A 25,451-nucleotide genomic window follows, 5' to 3' on the forward strand; every position below is an offset into this window, starting at 1 on the left:
TAGGTATACACACTAAATGATAACTTGCAGGATACAAGTATTCATGAATCACAGTTATAAAATATGCTTAAATATAACTGAACCCAAAATTTGTTTTAAGACATTTTAGATGAGAAAATATGAGGGGGGAAATTACCTCAGTATATGGGGAAGGGAAAAAGTTCAACTGGATTTGCAGTGTTTTATTTGCTTCAATATATGAAACAGTGTGGCATAATGTTAAGGTCTGATAGAATTAGGTGATGATATATGAATGATTATATTATACTCAGTATTTTTCTATCTTGAAATATTTCACTCATTTTTAAAAAAAAATGACCTAGGGATTAATAGATTATAGATAAAAGTCACTAGTTTAGTAATTTTAGAATTTGGGACATATTCACCATAAATCTAAGCAAAATCAGATACAATATATGGAATGAACTGAACCTCTTAGAAACAATATTTATTTTTTAAGCATATTTAGTGAATAAATCCCTTAAATTCTAGTGCTTAGATATTTCTACCACATGGGTCAATTAAATTTTATTTTAAAATATAGCGATTAATAAAAAAAATCCAGAAGTTAATCCATTAAGAGGAGAATTCCTCCTTGTAGCCAGCATGAAGTATAGTGATGGAGATCCTTCCTTTGCTATGTGGACATTTCTAATGAAACAAATGGATTCAGCTATATGCTCTGCTGGATCACTTCCATCTTTTGTTCTCATGTTCTTCTGTAATCCTGTAAAACCTTCACTCTCTAAGTGACTTCAAAATCACCATGATGGCATCCTTCTTTGTTTTCTCACTCATTCATTCATATGACTGATCTTTTTTGAGTACCTAGAAATATAAGATCAAGTGCAAGAGACTATGTAGGACTCACAGATAAAAGATACAAGAATCCTGTCTCCCTCCTTGTCTTCCTTGATAAGGTCATGTACACAAATAAGTATTAAAATATATAGTAGAAATGTTGATAGATATTGCTTTGGGAACATATATCGTCCAGTAACAGAGATTAGAAAGGATTACATGGAAAGAAAGGACTTTGATGAATGGATAGAATTTGAATGTTTCAGTTTCCAAAATCCCTTTCCTACTTATCTACCCATAGGAAGCACAAAGTAAATACTCATCTAGAGGAGACCAGAAGTGCCTAATAAATGATACCGGTATGAGGAAATGAGCATGGTCTTAGGAAAAAGCAGATACACATAGTGATACATTTCCCATATCAAAACAGGATTCTTCCTATTAAGATCTTGACAAGTGGGAGTAATGGACCAAATCAAACAAACACAATGAAATATAAGGTTCCACTGCAAAGACCTGTATAGAGATGTGGGGACATAGTCTAAAAAATAGCATTTGTTACATTGTTCAGGGTCCTAGTCAAGGATAAACTCTACAAGGATCAATAATATAATGTGGCCAAAGTGCTTTCTGATACATTTAATTTTTATTAGTAACATATTTCCATGGTTCAAAAATCAATATTAATGTAAAAAATATGCTTAGAATTGTTACTCCAATTTCTGTGCCAATCTACCTTGTCCCACTTCAGAGATTTCCACTTAAATTACTATTTTTTAATCCTTTCAGTGTTTCTTTAGCCTAGTACAGGTAACATATACCTGTAATATGTAATACACATATTCTCTTTTCTCCATCTTTCGTACCAAAAAAGGGAATATGCCTTCCTCATTCTTCATCTTGCTTTTTTCACTTTATTTTATATCTTGGCAACCTTCCCACAATGGTACGTAGAGTTTCCTCATTTCTTTTCCAGCTGCACAGTGTTCCAGTTTGTGGGTATATCACAGCTTATTGTGGTGGTTTTAAAATATTAAATTTTAAAATGCAAATTCTTTGATACTCATCCCATTAGAATTGAAGTCTATATTCCTTCACCTTACGTGCAGGTGGTTTATAACTGCTTTGACCAATAGAGCATGGCAGAAGTGACACCATATTTGACTTCTGAGACTAGGTCATAAAAGACCATATGGCTTTCACTTAGGTCATCTTGTGTTCAGGCATGTCTGATAGTTTTAATAATAACCTATGTCCTCATTAGGGACTGGCAGTAAATATAAATACTTTTGTTGAGCAAGGCAAAGCATTCTATATAGAGAACCAGAACAGGATCCCTGAATTCTGTAAACTTGGAAAATGGTTTTCTTATAAATAACTTTGTATTAATTGGCAGAATCCATACAGCTCAGTAGAAATCAATGTTTATTTGGGAAATTCCTACGGTCTAAGATTAATAACAACTCAGGCATCTGTGAAAGTCTTCTACTTTAAATCTTCTCACTATCCCTTCTATGTATTGCTGTTCCTCTGGATGGTGAATCTTAGCACTTTAATCTCTGAAACTTTAAAACTTCACATGTTCAAATGATGAACTATTAGAGGCTTTCTTGTATACTGGTTTTAAATCCATATTATGGATCTGCGAAGCTTAACTATCTCAACTTGACAAAGCATAGGAGGAAAAAATATTTTGCCTTTGCCTTTAGAAATGCATGCTTTGAATAGAATGCCCTGACTGGTCATGTGGCACATACAAATACTTCCTATGGAAGAAAAAAATATTGCACGCTAGTTGGTCTTCTGATGCTTAAAAGAGCCATGTAACACTCCTTAATGTTCAATAATACTGTCTTTGCAATTTTCAAAAGGGTACTGGAAGAAATAGAAACTTAAGTAAAAAAGGGACAGTGGAAGTAAAAGAATGAGGTAAAAAAAGATAATCATCATCTATATTTTAAAGTCACAGATATATTCTCTTAGATGTATCCAGATTCCTTACCAAGAACAACTGTGTTATGGAATATAAAAGCAAAAGGGAACATACTACACCACTCCTTCTCAGGTGGAAAACTGAGGCCCAGAGATGTAAAGTAACTACTCTAAGGTCAACAGCTAGTAACTGGCAGAAAGAATTCAAGTGTCAGGTCCCCCAGGCCAAACTACACCTGGTGGCAGATCATTTCTGAGACTATACAGGGATTTAGTTATATAATGCTTGAGAAACTTACCTGAAGACCAAGAAGAGGAGATACACTTTCCACTTCTTTTTCACATATTTATTTTTATTCTTACAAAGAAAAAGAAGTTCACTTTATAACAGCAACCAGGAAAAGGAAAAAAAATCTAGAAAAGTGCCAAAGCAACACAAACTCTGATGCACTCCCTACTCAATCCACCAAAAAAAAGTATGGAAGTTCTCTTGAAAGAAGAATAGCAGGCAGAATGTGTTCCCTTTTAAGAACTATTAAAGGGTTGTCATTCTCAGGTTATGCAATATCTCTTCATCCTTATAAAAATGGAACTCATAACAGCTGAGTGTAAAGCTGTACTCAGGGTTGTCTGCTTTTCCTCAAAGTGGAAGGATTAGCATTTCCATTGATCACTTTGCAGATAGTAGCTTACTGCCTTCAACTTTCCTCTCTAACATCTGAGCTATCTAGCTCACATCTGTATGCATCTGGCAAATCTTGCAAGATGTTTACAGAATGCTCTCTCCTAGAAGTCTGACATTCCTGAAAAGAGTTTGAAGAATCCTTGGAAATAAATGAGAAGCCGAAAGCATCATCTCCCACTACAGTGAAGTATTACCATACATATAATAAATAATTGTTGAATGAAATATACTCTTCAGGCCTGATCTCTCCCCAGACTCCAGACTTGTACATCCAATTGCATACTGGACATTTCCAATTGAATGATGACTAGAGGTATTTCAAACTCCACTTCTCAAAACAAAATATTTATTTCCACTGTCCTTCTCCTCACCACCACCCCCAACACACAGCCAACTCCTTCTGTTTGCCCATTTTAGAAAAAAGTGCAATTTTTTACCTAGTTGTTTAGGTCATTTTTGAGATTTGTGATTCCTTTCTTTCCACTGATTCAATCCATCAGCAAGTCCTTCTGCTCTATGCATAAAATATGTCCTGAATCTAACCATATTTCACTGCTTCCATCACCTCTACCCTGGTTCAGAACAGCATTACCTCTTGCCTATTCCACTGTAACAGCCTCCTGATTAGTTTCATGTCTTATTAGCCTCTTATCATTTTTCACCCAATAATTCATTCTACAAACACCAACCAGGATTATCTACTTAAATGTGAAACATTTAATATCTCATGTCTCTCATCTGCTCCAAGCCCTTCATGGCCTCCCATTATCCTCCACACACAATCCCATTTCTGAGGGTGGCCTACAAAGCTGCCATAAAACTTGTCACCCGCCATCTGCCTCTACAAGGATGAAGTACTAGCCACTGCAGTTGCTGACCTTCAACACACCCTGAAAGGAGTTCACGGCAGAGATCAGGAAGGAGGCACTATGTTCCCCAGGAAAAACTGGCAGAACAGGCCTTCAGAGAGTTAGGTATCTTTCAGGGGAAGATATAATGAGCCCAATTTCTTGCATCTTCTCACATCTAGAAAAGCACTAAAATCATTAAAGGAGACATCTGCTTCTCATGACTAGCAGCAACCTTCTGCCAAAATGTGTGCTTAATTGCATGTATACCCCTTTCACTAAAATCACATATATACTGACTTCCCACCTTACCTCTTTGGAACAGTTCCTCAGAGGTATCTGAGGGGCTGTCTCCCAGCCTATATTTCTCATTTTGCCCCAAATAAAACTTAACTCATAACTCTCACATTGTGCATTTTTTCAGTTGACAAAGCTCTCCTGGACTTCCTAGTCTAGTCCTCTAACTTCTTCTACCACACTCCCCTAAGTCACTACACTCTAAACAACTGTCCTCCTTGTTTTATAGCAGCATGTTTTGTGCCTGTTGTTCCAGCTACCTGACACACTCCTCTCCTGAATCTTCCAACAGCTGATTCCAACTCATTTTTTGCGTCTCTGAGTAATTGTCATCTTTGAGATATCTTTCCTGAACACACTACCTGAAATACTCCCCGCACCACCATTTACTCTGTCCTCATGCCCTGCTTTGTTCTCTTCACTCTCTGGAGTTATAATCCTTACCAAATGTATCTCTCACTGAAATGTAAGCTCCCTAGCATCTGGAACAGTATAAGAGGTGCTCAAATATTTGAAATGATAACTGACTGAATGAAACATTTCTTGATTAATGTTTTAAAGATGTTTGGTAGAGCCAGGAGGAAATGTGGGCATTATAAAATAGAATAAAAGAATCATAGAGCTTGATGCCTGCTGAATAACAGAAAAGGATTATAATAAGAAATGGGCTTGCCATAATATTGGAAAACTGGAAGCAGATATACTTCAGCAACGTTTGAGCTCTATTTTCCCTTCATAAGGATGTGGTCTCACTGAAGGAGATTTTGATTCAAGAACAATTTTGTACAAGGATCTACTGTACAGCACAGGGAACTATATTCAATACCTTGTAATAAACTATAATGGAGAAGAATCTTAAAAAGACTATATATATATATATAGTATAACTGAATCACTTGGCTGTACACCTGAAACAACATTGTAAATCATTTGTACTTCAGTAAAAAACAAAGAAACAAACAAACATTTTGAAAAAAAACTCCCTTAAATGGAGCATAAGCTTTAGCACACAGCACAATATCAAGCTTCCCTACTTTCTCAGTATCACAGCAGGTCCACACCCATATTGGGACCTTCATGGAGCTTCCGGCAGCTGCTCCCAAATATGCTGCATCGGGGGCTTCCCTGGTGACGCAGTGGTTGAGAGTCCGCCTGCCGATGCAGGGGACACAGGTTCGTGCCCCGGTCCGGGAAGGTCCCACATGCCACGGAGTGGCTGGGCCTGTGAGCCATGGCCGCTGAGCCTGCGTGTCCGGAGCCTATGCTCCAAAATGGGAGAGGCCACAACAGTGAGAGGCCCATGTACTGCAAAAAAAAAAAAAAAAAAAAAAATGCTGCATCTATTTCCATTCATTGTGACAAACTGGTTTCTAGTGGGTTTCAGAAACCTTGGCAAATATTGATAAAATGAGAATTTAATTTAATCTTATAGTTGGTTGTGCTTATAGTGTGGGTCCCTGGGTCTACATCATTTCTCCTTACCGGTCCACAGCCAACCTTAAACTCTGCAAGGATGTAAGGAGGTTCTGAAATTTAAAAGACTGCCCAAATAGATTCAAGGACTCTAACTCAGTGTAATGGACTGAATGCTGTGTCCCCTCAAAATTCATATGTTGAATCCTAACACCCCAATGTGATGGTATTAGGAGGTGGGATCTTTGGGAGGTGATTAGGTCATGAGAGTGGAGACCTCATGAATGACACTAGTGCTCTTATGGAAAGAACCCAAAAGAGCTCTCTTGCCCTCCTTCTGCCACATTAGGATTCAAGGAGAGGTTGGGGGTCTGCAACCCACGAGTTCTCACTAGACACCAAATCTGCTGGCACCTCCATCCTGGATGTCCCAGACTCCAGAACTGTGAGAAATAAACGTTTGCTGTTTAAGCCACCCAGTCCATGGTATTCTGTTATAACAGCCTGAACCAAGACACTCTAGTGCCTAGTAAAACTCTAGTCTAGTGTAGAACATAGTTCCAAGTGAAATAAATCTTTACCTCTCTTTAAAGTAAGACACCATTTTTAACTTTAGATTTCTTCAGGTAGAGGATCAGTAAAAATATACTTTACTTATTGTACAATTTCTAAGTAAGAAGTCCAAAAGTTCATATTAAATAACTTATCTCTCAAACCAGGAGCCAATTTATTTTTTAATCACTGAAAACATTTCCTCAAGCAACTTCGAATTTACAAACTTTTTAAAGTGAAACAAGGTGAAAAGGAAATGACAATGCCTTCTAAAATGCAATTATGTTTCATAGGAAATCTAAGTGTGTTTCAGAATAAAGGATTATTAACCTCTTCGTTGAAGTTAAGTTGCTTTGAGGTAATTTTACAATTAAAATAAATGCACATTAAAGTATTACATTAGATGGAAATGAACAGTTCTTCAATTCTTTAAAAAGGATTTGAATATAAACATATCTTTTTTTAAATTTTACTTTATTTATTTTTTTATACAGCAGGTTCTTATTAGTTATCCATTTTATACATATTAGTGTGTATATGTCAATCCCACTCTCCCAATTCATCACACCAAAACCCCCACCCCCACCCCCCCTGCTGCTTGTAAACAAACTCTCACTAAGGTCACTAATAACTTCCATGGCACTAAGTTCAAATGACATTTTTTTAGACCTTATCTATTTGCTTTTTCTTGTAGCTTTTGACATGTTTGACCACCCTTTTCTTGAAGTGTTTTCCTCCCCTTGATTCAGTGATCTTACAGTGCCCTGGCTTTCATCCTACCTCACTGGAATACACTTATCAGCCTTTTTGCAGGCTCTTCTTAATCTGACTGCTCATTAAATTTGGGAGTTTCTCAAAGCTTTGTCCTAGGCTCTCTCTTCTTTTCTGTTATGCTTTCTCCCTGAGTGGTTTCATATAAAGCTTCCCAAACTTTTCCACATTTTGGTACACAGAGAAAACAACAATATTTGTATAGCTACTCAGAGCTGGAGGCCACTGGACTAAACGTTTCTGCTACTCCAAAGACTGAGGATGATCCATATCTTAACACATGTATGTTCTATCTCGTTACATTCTGTGGCACACTGATGGGGCTTTGGGAAACTCTAAATCAAGATCCATGTATTTGGCTATCACCAATATGTAAATAACATAGTTTTATATTTTCAGTCCAGATCTCATTTCTTAGCCCTATACCTGTAAATCCAATAGCCTATCTGACATCGCTTCTTGGATATTTGAAAGCACCTTAAATGTATCATGTCTAAAACTAAGCTCATGATCTGTATTCTTCAAAACCTAGTCTTCTTCTGGTGTCCTCAGTGTAGGCAACCACACTAAGTTGTAGAAGCCAGAATTCTAGGAAATATCCTTTCCACCTCCCTCTCATTCCTACATTCAATCTATCATCAAACCCTCTTCAGTAATTCCTAACATCTATTTATCTCTCCACTTCTACCACCACCTGAGTCCAAGCTATCATCACAGTTTATCAGATTTGTCCAAATCATTATAGTAGCCACTCAAAGGCATCTATCCTCATCTACTCTGGCCCTTCTCTAATTCATTCTCTAATCCATAGATAGAGTAATTAAAAAATAATAAAAGATCTAACCAGATCATCCCTTTGCTTAAGGCACAATTCTTCAACATGAGTGTATCTCTGCATACACTAATTAATACTTATTGTTCTGGTCACCTGTTGCTGCAGAACAAATCACCCAAAGACTTAGGGCTTAAAACAACAATTTACTATTAGCTTTCATGATTCTGTAGATTGTTCAGACTCAGTTGGAATGTTAATCACCTAGAATCTGCCATGCAGGTGCAGTAAGATTTTGGCTTGGCTTGGAGTCATCTGAAGGCTCAAATGGGCATCCAAGATGGCTTCTTCACTCACATGTTTGAGGGCTGGTCAGGCATCCCTCTCTCCATATAGCCTCTGCAGGTGGCTAGCTAAGGGTTCCTCAAAGCATGGCAGCCTCAGGATGTTCAAATTCTTATATAAGTTACTTTCCTCAGAGTGTACTTTATAAGAGACCAAGGCAAAAGCTGCAAGACCTCTTGTGACCTAGTCTCTGAAGTCATTCAGCTCTCTATTACCTTATTCTGTAGGCCAAAATCAATCACAATGTCAGCCCAGATTCAAGAGAAGGACTATCTAAGGACTTGAATATCAAAAAGCATAGTTCTAAGGAGAGTCTCTGGAGAATATGAACCACACCAACCTCTCCACTCCCATTTTGCAGCACATTCCCTATTACTGTTTCTACTTTCACCACACCAGCTTTCTTTCAGTTCCTAGTACTTACCATACTCTATCTTGCTAGAGGCTTTTGCACATACTTTTTTTTTTTTTTCTTTTGCTTAGAGTGTTCTAATCCCCTCCTTGCCAAGTTAACTACTGCTCAGCTTTCAGAGCTAAATCAAGTCTCAGGAAAGCCTTTCCTGACCAGGTTAAAACTTTTCATTATATACTCTCACGGCACTTGATATATTTTTAGCACCGTCCTCATCCCCACTGCACTTTTGCATTTGTTTGAATGATTATGTAATTTATGTCTCAATATCCCCCACTAGACTGGAAGAGGAGCCATGTCTGTCTTTCCCTTCTTACCACGGAGCTTGGCTAGTACTCCAATATTTATTTGCTGAATGAATAACAGAAACAAACTAAGCAAATGAAACTATCTCTGTATAACAAAGTACTCTTTTCCCTATAGAATTATAGTGAAGTAGATAATCACATTCCCGTATTCAATACATAATTAGACAACCCAAATATAAATCATTTTTCACAGATGACGTCTCATAAATTTAGAGGTCATATTCATTTGCCACATCCTACCTATAAAATTAGCAGATGTATAAAGAAAGCAAACAAATATAGCCAAATTGTATGTTTTGTGGTATTTTTTCCAACCTCCTTTCAAATGAGCCTAAAACTCTCTTTGATTTTAATTTCTATGATTTAACAAAAGCTGACAAACATACCAAATGGGGCACTGTAATCACAGGAGAGGTGATGTCCTCCTACTCTATGCAGGAATCCAGTACTGACAGCAAAGACCACTAGAAGCATTCCACTTAGAAACCCAGGAGGATTTGTTACACAAATGAAACCAGATGCAAAATACTAACTGCTCCCCCACTACATTATTGATAACTTGTCTATAAATAAACACTCCATCAACTTTCAGTTTGAAATGGAATATTTCATCTTGGGGTGGGATCTCACATTCCTGTTCTTAGAAGGTTACACAAATAGCGAAGATTTGAATTGGAGAATATAGTCACTAGTTATGGCTATTAACCACTTCTATGAAAAATTTTTAATGTCTGGGTAATTATAGATGGTAATTATCATAAACCAAAGTTCTTTCCCAAAAAGTACCTTCTATTTCTGGTCTTTTGAATCCCAAGCTTCAACTCTACTGTTGTCAACTACTGAAAATATTTGTTCTAGTGACAGACTGTTTCTTACAATCTGAAATGATTCAACCATGTCTTTACTTATTCTTTTTCCTCATGTTTCATGAGGGCATGGATTTGGTTACTCTTGTTTACCTAGAGCAGTCTCTGGCACGTTGTCCCACCTGATGAATTACTGAAAGAGTAATTAGCACTGTTCTTCCAGAATCAAATATTGTGTATTTACTCAAAATATTTATCAAGATTCTTATTTGTTATTTATTAAGAAAATATATTTTGCCAAAAATGCAGAAAAAAAAGGCTTTTATTTCTCATTTATGACTCTTGCTTCCTAGGTATTATGCCATATGAAATTAGCGTTTCTAATTATCTAACCTGTCTCATTCACGAGTTAAGAAAAAAAAATTGTTCTACAATAGGCAGAAAGAGCTTTTTGATAAAAATTTGTTACAAACAAGACAACAGGCCCCAAATGGAGTTACTTATGCCTCTCTCAGAAATGGACTCTTAACCCAATCAATCAGAAATCTCCTGATCAGCACTAGTGAGGTCATCTGCCTGATAGGCCCCTGCCATCCCCTAAAGAAAAGTGACCTTGCCACAACCAATCCACATTTTGCTAGTATAACTTCCCTGTCCCACTCCCTTCTGCCTATATGAGTCTTTAATTGTGTACAGTTCCTTAGAGGTCCTTTTTATCTGCTAGGCGGGATTCTGCCTGATTCATGAATCACTAAATAAAGCCAATAAGATCTTTAAAGTGTACTCAGTTGAATTTTGTTTTATAACACATTGAATTTCTTTGGTAAAAGTTTTCTGGAATGAAACTTCTTTTTCTTAGTGGCTGAGCTGAAACTTGTACGTATTTTGTGCTTTGAGAAGTCTTATCAGAATAACAACTATTTGGCAAATGATAAAGAAGTCTACAAGCAGGTCGGTGAGTACGACCATTTCTGTGGGATAATTTAGCCACTCTCTGACTAAAAACAAAAAAACATAGATGCAAGATAGAGGCATGAAAATCTGTTATGGGACAGTTTCTTAAATCTAAATTCTGTCTCTCAATAAATCATCAAATATTTTGTCTTAAAAGGGTGAATTGATGAAATTGAAACAGTCATTAATAAGTGTTTAAACCTGCTGTAGACCGTACAGTTTAGATAACAGTAAACACATTAACATCAAATTTGCCTTTTAAGGAAATTCCCCCCAAGAGGTGTCCTCTGACACGTGTTTAATACTGACCAACAAACATGACTTTTGGGTTTTCTATGGGTGAGTATTTTGCACCTTTTGTACCATTTTGCACCTTATTTCTCAACTCATTAATCACACTAAATTATTCACAGCTAAACATCCTTTTCCTTTGTCCTGCTTCTTGTTAAGTGTGGAATAAGATCTAGATCATTGCTTTTCAAGTTATGAAGTATTAAATGGAAATTTTAAATACTTGACAAGTTCGACTTGCTCTACAGCTGCTCCAATTCCAGACTTGAACGTAGAAAAAGTTGTGTTACAGGAAACAGGATCCACCCACATTTTCAAAGGCATTAATATTTGCCTCCTTAGGTTTTTAAATGTCTCACATTCAGCCAAAAAGGAGAGATGCACTTAACCTACATTTGCAAGTGCCATAATTGACCAATCTTTTCACTACTCTAAGTGGTTTTTTAAAGTCTTGCCTTCCATTTTCTATAACTACTGACTCCGCCTTATTTCTACTATAGGAATCAACTAAAAGGCTTAGAACAAGGATAGATCTTGGAATAAATTTAATAGTTTGGTAAATAGATTTCCCCCTTCTTTCTTCAGACCCCATTGCCATCAAATCTTTCTTGATTCCATCTTATGAAGAGAAATAAATAGAAATATTTATTTTATTAACTTGGGTTACTTTTAAAAGTCAATTTCAATCTCACTCAGATATGCATCAAAAATGTTCCATCTTCTCTTCTATTCCTCATTTACCACTAAAACTAACACATACTCCTTACAAGTAGAAGCAATAAGGAAGGGCAGAGATTTCAGACATGTTAGGAATATTGATTAACTCTTCTCCTTTTGCTAAGGCAATTCCCTGATTGAACAGACCACTGGTGGATGAATGGTAGGAAATGCATATTTTTCAAGCTAAGCCCTTTCAAGGACAGATGCCAAGGTGAGCAGTACTCCTGGTTTCTCAGCAACGTGAAAGAATTTGTGAATGACTGTGAAAGATTTGCACAACCATGCAGCTACACTTAGGAGCTGCTCTAAAACAGCAAAGCCCAACCTGGGAAATTCATGTCACATCCTGTACCCCTGGGTCAGAAGTGGTGAAATACACACACACACACACACACACACACACACACACACCCCAACAGCAGTGGATAAGACAGGGTGCACACACACACACACATCCCATACCCGTGGGTAAGAAGGGGCGAAATACACACACACGCACACACTCACACACGCCACACTACACCACGAGAAAGCCCTGCGGTGAAGCTCTCAGGCAGGCAGGCTCTGCTTCAGAAGGCACAGTCAGCATCCCTCTCTCCCAGCCCAAGTGAGAGGCTGGCCTCCGCCTCAGAGCTCCCTGGTCTTTACATCCTAGGCTTTTTCTTACAAAGTAGAAAGATCTATGCTTGCCTTACCTCTGGGGCTGCTTTCTTGTAAGTATGGTGGGGCCGTGGGAGTGACATTTCCAGAATGGGATGCGGAGAGCAGAGGCGAGCGTTCGTCCACCCCATCAGCAGCCATGACTGCAGCAGTGGCGCCGGGGCCGGGGTGGAGGCTGAGTCTGGGGTTGCGGCTCCGGTTGGAGGCGCTGTTAGCGCTACTGCCGCTGCAGCCGCCTCCGGGAGGACCCGGGATGTGTCACAAGGTAGGAGGCGGGCAGGGAGGGGGGATGCGGGATCGAGAGGCGGGGAAGGCAAGCGCGCTGGGAAGCACGCCTAGGGGAGGGGAGCGGATGAAGGAAAAAAAGAAAAAAGAAAGGGGGGCCCGGGAGAGCTGGGGGAGGGGAGAATGGGAGGAGCAGGAGCCCTGGGAACTTAGTAGGGCTGACTGGGAAACGCTGGGAAGGGAAGGTGCCAAGTAACCGAAAGCAGAGAGGAGGTAAGTGGGCGGGAAGGGATACAACTCTTTCTTCTTTGTACTTCACGTTTCCTTAACTAAGGAAAAAGAAGAGTGACGAGCAGCCTGAGACGGGGCAAAAGGCCTGTGGCTTGATTACAGGAAAACTACAGCAATCACAAACCCAAGTTTAGCTCCTCAAGGGAGGAAGAGGAGTTCTTTGCTGTCAAACTTTGCAGCAATTATATAAAGAAAACTTATTCCTAGGGTTATCAATTCCTTCTCCAGGGCTGCTGCTTTTGTTAGGAAATCATTTTTCAACATCTGTTGTCTAAGAGGAAGTAGATGTTTGTATGAGCAGTGCCATTTCCTGCTTTTCCTTGTTAATTTTTAAATATCTGTTTGGCACTCTAGTAACTGTATCTTATTGAAACTATGCATAGTGTGTTGGTTTTTACAAGTTTAGTTTAACAAGATAGGTTGTCATTTTAGTTTTGTTTTTGTACTGTATTGTCCCTGACACATATATGATAATAAAGTTTATGAATAATGTAAGACAAATAACTATTTTCATTAGTAATGTCTTAAAATAATCATTCTCATGTAAAACAGTATTAAAAACAAGCTAAGCACAGTTCTCATCTTGTTTTTTGTGTTTATTTTTTTCTTTTCTTTTTTGGTGGCTGGCTAGAGTGGTTTTAAAATCAAAGTTTTGAACATGCCCAGATCAAAAAATGCAATGGGAAAATAGTCATGGTCTCAAACCGATCATTTTTCTGCAACAGTTCTTTGAGTCATTCATCACATATTATCATGTGATTACTGGTCTACACATATGAATAGGGGATGGTCTTGGTCTTTAAGATGTCTGTGAGATAGCACAGTCAAAAACAAACCAAAAATGAGGCTGGTAGGCTTTAAAGGGGCTGGAGATTTAAAGGGGCATGAGTAAAAACAAACTGTAGACATTTGAAACTACCTCTTATATTACATGCCCTCTGAAGATACTCTTTATTCTGAAAATTCCATTTAGGCACCAGCTGGAAATCCTAAGGGAAAATCAAAGAATAATGTTTTCTATTATGCAGCATCCTTTGTGGATCAGTAGTATCAGGAGACAACACAATATAAGGATTCCCAGGGACTACCCTGGTGGTCCAGTGGTTAAGACTCCGCACTCCCATGCAGGGGGCCCAGGTTTGATCCCTGGTCAGGGAACTAACACCTCACATTTGGCAACTAAGACCATGCTCTGCAACTACTGAGCATGCGGGCATTTTAGACCCCCGCACTCCGCAACTAGGGAAGCCGGCACACAGCAACAAAGAGCTCTCGCCCCGCAACAAAGACCCAGTGCAGACAAAAATAAATAAATAAATAGGATTCCCATAGGATATAATCCAAGGGCATTTATAGGTCTCTAGGAACTTGGAATGTGAGAGGTAAAGATGTAGCACTCCCTGCAAAAGTGAACAATTTACAAAAGAAACAACAGTGTTTTTACAGTTGCAGCCTAGAAGCTATTGAGATAAACTCTTAAAAAGAATCAACAAAGTCCTATTTCTATACAGTTAGCCCTCCGTATACATAGGTTTCCGCATCCACAGTTTTCACCACAGGTGAAAACTTTTTGCAAAAAACAATTTCAGAAAGTTGCAAAAAACAACTTTTAACTATAATACTTAACTTTATTAAGTATTATAAGTAATCTAGAGATGATTTAAAGTATACAGGAAGAGGGGGCTTCCCTGGTGGCGCAGTGGTTGAGAGTCTGCCTGCCGATGCAGGGGACACGGGTTCGTGACCCGGTCTGGGAAGATCCCACATGCCGCGGAGCAACTGGGCCCGTGAGCCAAAATTACTGAGCCTGCGCCTCTGGAGCCTGTTCTCCGCAACAAGAGAGGCCGCGATAGTGAGAGGCCCGCACACCGCGATGAAGAGTGGCCCCCGCTCGCCACAACTAGAGAAAGCCCTCGCACAGAAACGAAGACCCAACACAGCCAAAAATAAATAAATAAATAAAGCAAAACTGTCAACAAGTAAAAATAAACACTATAAAGTATACAGGAAGATATGCATAGGTCATATGCAATACTGTGTAATACTACGCTATTTTATGCAAGGGCATCCAAAGATTTTGGTATCCGTTGGGGGTGGCGGGGAGATGGTGGTCTGGAACCAATCCCGCAGGGATACAGAAGGACAAGGGGCAATTTTAGTGTCCTCTCCTGTCACCTATCACACTTTATTGTAGCAGTGTATTTACATTTCCATTACCCACCCACCTTTTATCCTCAACTGACTTTGTGAGGTCAGAAACCAAATCTATATCATTCACTATTATATCTCCAGTATCTAACACAATGCATGACACATTAATAAGCACTTGATAAGTGTTTGCCAAATAAATAACAAATGAGTATATGAACAAATTCTACACAGTCCCAGAATCTTACTAAAACAAATTGTTAATGGGAAAAAAGTTAAGAGCATTTCTTGACTTTTTGATGAAGATGAGAGTTTTGCCACCTGACTATTTTATTGTTCCATTTTATCTTTACAGCTAGGTTTTCTTTATTGCCCAGGTAATAATGATCAGTATAAAGTTTTTTTTTTCATTCTTTACTTCTTTATATGACTTCTCTATTAATTTCAGAATTCAATTGAGGGTGATACAGTTAATGGGTATATCGAGATTATATTTGCAACAATGCCAAATTTCACAAAAAGTAAAAAACTTTTATTAGATGAGTATCACTTCATTCTAGTTTAAAGATAATTCTATAGTTTATAGTTACTCAGTAAATGTTAAATAATACTGATCAATCTAAGGCATTTTATGATTATGATACTTTGCCATCACTATTCATTTTCACTTTTGGAATAATTGTATGGTTAAACCAATAATGTATGAGCTAGTAAGAGATATATCTTACTACTTACTTAAGCTGCTTAAGCTACAGTTCCAGTTATCTACTACTAAGTAACAAATTATACCAAAACCCAGTGGCTTAAAATAATGTGATTTGTTATTTTTCATGATTCTGTTGGTTGACTGAGTAGACATTCTGTTGGTCTTACCTAGCCTTACTTAGGCAGCTGCATTCAGCTAGCAGGTTGGCTGGGGGCTGGGCTCAGCTGATGAGACAGCTGGGATGGCTACGAGTCTCTCACCATATAGTCATTCAAACAAGGCTTCTTCACATGCTTGGTAGTCTCAGAGCAGTGTTCTAAGGGGGTGATTGTGGAAGCTATGGTGCCTCTTAAGATCTAGGCTCTGGACCTCAAATAATGTTACTTTCACCACATTCTTCCACCTCCTTCAGCCTGCCTCCCACCCAAAGAAAGCTGGAGGCCCAGAGACCTCTTTTCATGGTCAAAGGTAGTCACAATGCCAGTGGAGGAATAGATTCCATATCTTCATGGATGGAGTGACAATGTCACAATGCAAAGGGCTGTGGAACAGAGGAAGGCATGATTCATTGTAGGCCATTATATAGCAAGCTACCATAGTCTATCCTCTGACCACAATGGTTCATGTCCCTCTCACAGGCAAACTACATTTGCCCATTCCTAAGACCCCAAGGTCTCATTTAATCACCAAAGTCATGTTTGTATATCTTGTCACCTAAATCAAGTCCAGGTGCAGACAAAGTTCCTTGGGTATGATTCCACAGGTTCAGCTCCTTGGGTACAGCACCTGTTGGTTCAGAGAGCTGTGAACTAAAAAGATAAATTATGTGCCTTCCTCATCTCCCCCTGCCCCAGCCTCCAACATTTAACAGTGAAACACGAGCAGCATAACAGCAATAAACACTCCAATTTCATAAAGTGAGGGGAGGGAGCTGATGTGCATTTAGAATGGAAAGAACATAGCGTAACATAGCGTACACTGAACCACAGAATTCTGAAATCCAGTTGAGCATATGTCACTAGCTCCCTTGACACTAGAGCCAGGGAACGCTCCTTTATTAGGGCATAGTTCTGCTCTTAGTGTTACTGGATTTCCTCATCTATTGCTGTCCTTGGCTCTCTGCCGTGCCACTGAGTCCTTTCTTTTCCATAACGTATGACTCCTGTTTGTAGCTGAGTAGCTTTCCCAGTCTGCCTCCTGCCCAAACAAAGTTGGAGGCCCAGAGGCCTTTTTAAAATTTTGAACTGTCTCTGTCCCTTTTAATCCAAGTTAATACAATTCCCTTTAAAACTTTGCAGGCTTCTTATAAATCTGATTGGGGTTTACTTCCTGCCCCCAAAGCCACAGACATAATTCTTTTTGAGATAGGCATATCTCTACATTGGGCCACATTTGAGACCCTTCAGATTTGTAGAAGCCCCTTTGTCTTACCTAAGGAAGTCTTCAAATCACTGCTTGAATCTTTCAGAGGTCTTAACAAGGAGTTTTATAGCCATCCCCTTGGATTAAAATTTTATCCCGGGCTTCCCTGGTGGCGCAGTGGTTGGGAGTCCGCCTGCCAATGCAGCGGACACGGGTTCGTGCCCCAGTCTGGGAGGATCCCACATGCCACGGAGCGGCTGGGACCGTGAGCCATGGCCGCTGGGCCTGCGCGTCCGGAGCTTGTGCTCCGCGACGGGAGAGGCCGCAGCGGTGAGAGGCCCACGTACCGCAAAAAAAAAAAAAAAAAAAAAAAAAAAATTTATCCTGAGGCCACTTCTTATGTTAAAAAATCTTTTACTGGACTGTTCTGAGTCCTCTGTATTTCCTCTAAATTCTGTTGTAAACTGAAAGTTCTTTTGTAGTTCATCTCTGTGGTAGGGAAAATAATGACCCCCAAAAGATGTCTACACCTAATCCCTAGAACCTAGGAAACTTTACATAGCAAAAGGGATTTAGCAGATGTGATTAAGGGTTGCAGATCTTATGAAGGGGAGGTTATCCTGGGTAATCCAGGTGGGCCAATGAGTCTTTAAAAGCTGAGAACCTTCCTGGCTATAGTTAGTGAAGAAGGAGGAGATATTAGAAGTGTGAGGAGGACACAACCTACCATTGTTGACTTTGAAGGTGGAGGAAGGGAACCAAAGAGTGTGGGTGGCCTTTAGAGCTAGGGGTGACTCTCACCTGACAGCAGCAAGGAAATGAGGATTTCAGCCCCACAAACACAAAGAACTGGATTCTATAAACAATTTTAATGAGCAAAGAAATTGTGAGCAAAGAAGAACATAGAGCATCGCTTATCACCCAGCTATACAAGGGTTAAGTTGAAACCCACTGCAGTCTCCCCTGAGAGGAATTCAAGATGAAAAACAGGATGAGGCACTCTGTGCTTTCAAAAAACAGGCCTCTAGATAGATTCATGTCTCAGGAAGAATTTCAATGACCCCAGATTCTTGCATCTTCCATACCTAGAAAAGCACTAAAATCATTTACTCAAGATGTCTGTTCTTTGTGATTAGCAGCCATCTTTTACCAAGATATATGCGTGACTACATGTATTTTCTGGCCAAAAAAGTCATATATTCTGGCTCCTCACCTATCTCTTTGGAGCACTTCCTCAGAGCTGTCTCCCACGCTATACTCCTCAGTAAGACCCTGAATAAAACTTAAACTCACAACATTTTATGTTGTGTGTTTTATTTTCTTCAACAAATAGATCTTCCCCTAGAGCCTATAGGCAGAACAAAGCCTTGCTGATCTCTTGATTCTGGTCCAGTGAGAATTATTGGACTTCTGACCTATGGAAATGTTAAAATAAAATAAAATAGAGACCAGGGTTGAAAATCCTACAAGCAGACAAAATCATTTAAGTTACATAAAGAAAATAAATCTAGCTTATTTCATGAACATAAGTAAAAATCAACATAGGTTTTTTTTCTTCTAAGTGTCTCTGATAATCATCTTCCTAAAATGGTATAAGTTAATCACTTTTAACGAATCCCCTACCATCTGGAAACCACCATTGTAATACCCGATCACTGTAAAGGTTAAACACCTTTCTTACTTCTACTTTACAAAGCCATCCTGTAATATCATGCCTCTGAGTTTCATCTCAGTGTTGGATTTGAAGACTCCCAGTTTGCAAACTATCCTTTCGTACACTATAAACTCTTACTTAATACTATTTTATTGACTTAGTTTTAATTTTTACTACCTCTAAATTTTGACAGAACTATAAAATAATAAACTTATGTTGTTTAAACTGCTAAGTTTGTAGTAATTTTTTTATGGCAGCAATATAAAATACCACCTCTCATCAGACAAAGCTAAAAGTAGCTAACTGTTATTTTCTATACCCTACATGGAAATTAGTGAGATCAATAAGTTCATTAGGTGCATTTTCTACCTTCCAAGTTACCATAAGCAATAGTTAATTGGTAGACTTCTGTTCTCTTGTCTCCTGTAGCAATTTCCTCTCTGCTTTTTAGCTTCTACTAACAGTTTCCCCTCTACTCCTTTCAGCATTCTCAGGCTGCCTAGTCCTGAAGACAGTGCCATATACTTGGGTTTTTTTAGAGCAATACTAATTTCTATTATATTTATCTATTGCTTTGTACTTTCAGTACCAAGTTCTGTTGGATTTACCTATTGGTTTGTACTTCCAGTACCACTTTCTGCTTTTTTACTGCTTTTTAAGAATCCATCATCTTACAATTTAGTGGATTAAAACAACAATGTATTATTTTTCAGAAAGATGCGTTCAGCTGGTGGATCAGCTGGGGACTGAGCTCAGCTGAGAAAGCTGCATTGGCTGAAACACTGTCTCCAAATGTACTTTTACCCTGGGCTTCCTCTTTGCATGTCAGTCTCAGAATAGTACACTTAGAGGGCAAAGGCAGATGCTTCCAAGGCCTTATAATGTTACAGGGAAGAACAAAATCTGACTACATGTTGGATCTGTTTCTTTTACCTTAACCTTTTCTTCCCGTTGCTTTTGTTCCCTAAGAGGATACTGTCTATACATAATGGCCTACCTCCGGGAACCCTGTCCCTCTGCCTGAATGTTAAGCCAAAGTGCCTTTGTTCAGGGAAACATCCTGACCCTGTCCACCTGTGGATGGCTAGGAGAAAGAAGAAATTAACACATCCCTTCCCTGAGACTGGCCATTCCAGGAGATATTTGTAAGACTTATGGCCTTTTTACTTTATTCCCTCACCTCCTCCCCCTCTCTGTTCTATAAAAGAAAATGGCATCCAGACTCCAATAAGCTGGTCTTTTGAGACACTAGTCTGCCATCTTCTTGGTATGCTGGCTTTCTGAATAAAGTCATTATTCCTTGCCTCAGCACTTCATCTCCTGATTTATTGGCCTGTCATGCAGTGAGCAGAATGAGCTTGGACTCAGTAACAATAAGCCCAAAGTTTTGGAACGTGTACAAGTTTACTTCTACCACATTCTATTTGTCAGAGCAAATCACAAGGCCAGGTCACATTCAAACAGGCGGAGGGATAAATTCAGTCTCTTGATGGAAGATGTGGCAGTTTCACATGCAGAGGAACATGGATGCAGGGAGATGTGATTCATTGGAGGTCATTTTATAATGATCTATCACAACCACAAACAATATTTTGTGTAAAAAAGGCATAAAGACAAAGGAAGGTTCTTCAAGGGACATGATGCTTTGGGGAAGTTTAATTTGAAATTCTAAAGTTCATTTGAGAAGGGTATTTTATGAATATCTATGCAAGATAGATAGATGTGCTTTCCTTAGCACATACCAGGGTACCATCTCTACTCTCTCACCCTGACCTCTGTTTCTCTACTCTGTGCCAGGAAATCCCAGGCTTGGAAATCAGATAAAATTATACTTGAATTCACTACCTCTGAGTAATGATCTTATTTAAGTTAGTTTAACCTCTCAAAACCTCAGTTGTCTAATTAGTCTGTAAAACAGAGTAATAATACCTACCTTATGGAGTATCTATTATAATTTAATGAGAAAATATATGGAATGTAACTATCAGTGACTGGCATATAGACTTGCCATAAACATAAGCTTTTTTATCACTCTCCTCTTTTAGCTCTATTGGAAGGAAAACCAGGGGACAGGCATCACTGAACTAAGCTAGAAGCACAATGGGCCAGCACATGTTTGTATTTTTAACTTATTAATTGATCTACATTCACCTTACAGTTATTATATAGTACATCTCAGGTGTGTAGTCTGTATGCTTAATGCAAGAACTCTAGGGTATCACAGCAGGCCTGAGGGAGTTGTATTTATGCATGAATGGGGACTTCCCTGGCAGTCCAGTGATTAAGACTCAGCACTGCCAATGCACGGGACACAGGTTCAATCCCTGGTCGGGGAACTAATATCCCACATGCCATGTGGCGTGGCCAAAAGAATAAAAATATATGCATGAATGTTCCTAAGGCTTTTGGAAATGCCCAGTAAAAAAGACTTTGAGGAAATAGGGATTTAGGTTTCACATGAAGGATGAAATATGAATTCCCCTTTGTTATATGCATACCCTGAAAAAGCAGGAAACTGGTTCTTAAGTGAAGAAAACTTGAAGGATGGGTACACACTCTGCTAAGACTAGGATAAATAGGTTTACCTTCAGCTCTGAGGGATTTTGTTTACTTCTCCAGCAAACAGAATTATAACTCTGAGAAAATAAGGCCATGTTCTGAAGTTGAAAAAGTGCAACGTTTTGCAAAAACAATAGAGGAGTGTTGAAGTCTTGACTATAGTCATAAAAGAGTTGTTTTTTTCAATTAATTAGTCCTAGATTGTCTCTTATTGTCTCAGTTTCATCAGCAAAATGGGAGATAGCTATCCTACATCTCACCGGATGCTAATAAGAGTAAAATAAGGTCCAAACTCTATAAGCACACCCCAACAGAACAGAGCAAAATGCAAAGTTCCATAGACAAAATTTGACTTGAAGTTGTGTGGAACTTTTCTTGTTGATCCAAAACTGATAGTTAGGGACCAAAACTGAGGCCAAAAAAAAGCAGTAAGTATCTCCACATACTAAATCAGCAGAACTGGCCCCTCAATAACCACAATTACCCCAATCCATATAAACAGAAGAATGAGAAGGAAGAAAATGGAAATTATTGAAGTCATGAATTGTTGGCTTAGGGAGTTCTTCTGTGGCTTCTCCCTGCCCTTTTCTGAAAAGTCAAGTGAGAAGTGCTCTAAGAATAATTTGCAAAGTTTGGATGTACCTGCATAAAAGGAAAACTAACACCTCATTTTCAAATTAAGACACAGACTACCTGCTCTTCCCAAAGTCTGTGTGAACAGGAAAAAAAGAATTGGTGAATTATGGCAGGGCAAACAGAAAGGCCTGTGGTGCAGCTCAGCTATCACTTCTGCTTTGATGAGAATGTGAGTTTCTTGTAGGCCAAAGTAGCACCACAAAAATTAGCTGGGTTTGTGCCATCATGATGGCAGGAACAAAAGAATCTAACTGCTGGGTGAAAAAACTCCAACAACCAGAGCCCATGAGGTATTCCACTGAGTACAAGAGCTGAGGAGGACTGGAAGAAGTTAAGCAGGACACCATAGATTGGGAAGGCCCTAAAGAACTCACATTTGTGCCTCCTCTAGAAATCCAGTATCTGAGTGCCTGCTGTGGAGAGAGTATTTCCAATGGCCAGTCAGTGTTGGCCCAAGAGTTAGTATCAACGAACACAAGGAAGACTATGACAGCCCATTCACTCCCTCCAACTCCTCCCTGTGTCCACTTCTTGGAGGAGGTAGAAACTAGAAAAGGGAGGAAGGACCTGAAGCCCAGAGGTAAACTACATTCTTTCTCCCAAGGTGGAAAATGGGAAAGAGGCAAAAGGAAAACCATTCCCCCTCCCCATTTCAGGTCCTTCAAGCCACAATATTAACAGATGACAGAAAAGAGGAAATCTTTGATTTGGATATGAAATTGGAGTTTTAGACTGGATGGATTTTTACTCACTGAAATTGACAAGGAAGTTATAGAATCTACCCAAGATGTGATGATGTGATAAGATATCTGTTACAGGAGGCAAGTGAGAATTTAAAATGGCCCTATTAGGGGCAGTATTTGTAGGAAACTATAATTGTTTCTTATCTGTACCTTGCTAAGTGCTGTTTGTTTAATAACTTGTAGAGATAGATGATTAGATCGATAGATAGATATGGATAAATGTAGAAATATATATGACTGTTGCCTCAAATTCAATCTTTTCTTTGATTCAAATATTTTTGATTAAAAAATATAAGAATTTGGTACTAAATGCTGGGGCTACAAAGATGGCAGGGCATTTAAGAGGTAATTGAGGTTAGGACTTCTCTGTTAGTCCAGTGGCTAAGACTGCATACCCAGTGCAGGGGGCCCAGTTGGGTAAGAAAAATACAGTTGGGTAAGAAAAATACCTATTACCTCTTTAGAAGTTGGTATTCCCAGCATTTCCTCCTGTGAGATACAGAACCACATTCTAGTTTTCATTTCCACACTTCTAGGCTTTTTTTCATTTCTACTTCTAGGATTTAAAGGGTCTATCCTCCTGATACTTAAGTGCAACATCCCAGTTTATTTAACCAGTCCTCTATTTTTTAATTTTTCAGAATTGTTGCAGTATTTTTCTATTCATCCATTCAGCAAATGTTTATTAGGTACCTTCTATGTGCCAGATACTCTTTAAGGAGTTACAATATCCCTGACCTCATTATAACAAAAAATATAGGTAACAGTTTAACAAGGATATATAATATATCAGATGGTGATAAATGTTATAAAAGAAATAAAGAAGGGTAAGGGAAAATGGCAAAGATGGGTGGAGGAAGCACATTGCTTTTTTACATGGAGGAGTTAGGATAGGCTTCAGTGACATTTAAACAGGTATGTGGACAGTGAACAGCAAGGCCCTGAGAAGGGAGCATGCTTGGTATATGCAGGAACAGCAAGGAAGCCTGAGCAAACTGAGCCGGGGGGTTGAGGTGGGGGGAGTAAAAGATGAGATCAGAGAATCTGATGGGGCAGATCGTATGAGGCCAGTATGGTATATCTTCTGAGTTGAGAAAACTTTAGAACTCTTGTTGCCTTTTGAGCAGAGGAGTAATGATATTGTAAAGGAGCAGGACCCTATAAGGCCTTCCCAAGGCAGACCTTCCCCCATATCCTCTGCTTTAGCTCCTCTCTGAAGTACCTAGATAACAGTATTTGATGCTCATTTCCTGAGTTGTTTTACAGATGTGAAAACCCCCTACCAAATGGAAGATATTAACTACTTGATGACCATGAGCACATAGCTCCAGGCCTCTTGGAGCCAAAAGATTGATAATGTTAACCCTTGTGACACCACCCTGTTCCCTCACCATCAGCCAGTCAGAGACTTGTGCACAAGCTGATCACATACCCTGCAACCACCTCCCTCACCTGGCTTTGAAAAATGCTTTTCCAAAATTTTGGGGGGAGCTCAGGGCTTTTTCAAGGCAGAAGCCACCTGTCTCCTTACAGGGCCCTGCAATAAACCTTTCTCTGCTCCAAACTCCAAAATTTTGGTTTGTTTAGCCTCACTGTGCATTGGGCACACGAACTTGTGCTAACAATATGACATAGACCTTATTTTTTTAAATATTTATTTATTTATTTATTTTTATTTGATCGTGCCAGGTCTTAGTTGCGGTAGGCAGGCTCCTTAGTTGTGGCTCAATGGCTCTTAGTTGTGGCTTGCCATCTCCTTAGTTGTGGCACATGGGCTCCTCAGTTGTGGTATGCGAACTCTTAGTTGCGGCATGCATGTGAGATTTAGTTCCCCAACCAGGGATCGAACCCAGGTCCTCTGTATTGGGATCACAGATTTTTAACCACTGCACCACCAGGGAAGTCCCAACATAGACTTTAAAAGGATCACAAGGGTTACTATGTTAAAATTGGACTATAGGTAAGAAAGACAGAAGCAGTGGAGGTGGAAAAAAAAGGATCAGATTCTGGATATCTTATGAAAGCAAATCTAACATGATTTCCTTATGGATTTCACATAGTTTACGAAAAACAGAAGTTAAGGATGACATCAATCTATCTTAGAACACTTTTCTGATTATTTATTCCTGATAAAGGTTTTGAAGTGGTAGGCTGGATCAAAGGATATGCACATTTTATCTTATTTTTTAAATATTTATTTATTTATTTATTTGGCTGTGCCAGGTCTTCATTGTGGCACAAGGGATCTTCATCGCCACATGCAAGATCTTCATTGCAGCATGTGGGATCTTTAGTTGTGGCACGCAAACTCTTAATTGCAGCATGTGAGATCTAGTTCCCTGACCAGAGATTGAACCTGGGCCCCCTGCATTGGAAACACGGAGTCTTAGCCACTGGACCACCAGGGAAGTCCTCAAAGACTATGCACACTTTAAAATCTTTGGATATATATTGTCAGTCGCTCTTTAGAACCTGAGAACAATTTTTTACCCTCACTTGTGGTGTCTCACACTGTACATTTTTCAGTAGCCAAGGAAAATAACATTATTTTTACTGTGGA

At 39.1% G+C, this 25,451-nt stretch overlaps 1 protein-coding gene across 1 annotated transcript in view; it reads right to left on the reverse strand.

Moving 5' to 3' along the window:
• The window catches only part of PIP4P2 (phosphatidylinositol-4,5-bisphosphate 4-phosphatase 2), an 83,841-nt gene extending 70,950 nt beyond the window's left edge, over nucleotides 1-12,891 (reverse strand). The window contains exon 1 of the mRNA XM_081258475.1: nucleotides 12,603-12,891. Within this exon, the coding sequence (XP_081114601.1) occupies nucleotides 12,603-12,708 (106 nt within the window). The 5' untranslated portion in view covers nucleotides 12,709-12,891. The remainder of the gene's footprint in view (nucleotides 1-12,602) is intronic.
• Between the last annotated feature and the right edge of the window lie 12,560 nt (nucleotides 12,892-25,451).

This window comes from Mesoplodon bidens (assembly GCF_964165515.1).
Source record: "Mesoplodon bidens genome assembly, chromosome: 16".
In the NCBI taxonomy this organism is placed as follows: Eukaryota; Metazoa; Chordata; class Mammalia; order Artiodactyla; family Ziphiidae; genus Mesoplodon; species Mesoplodon bidens.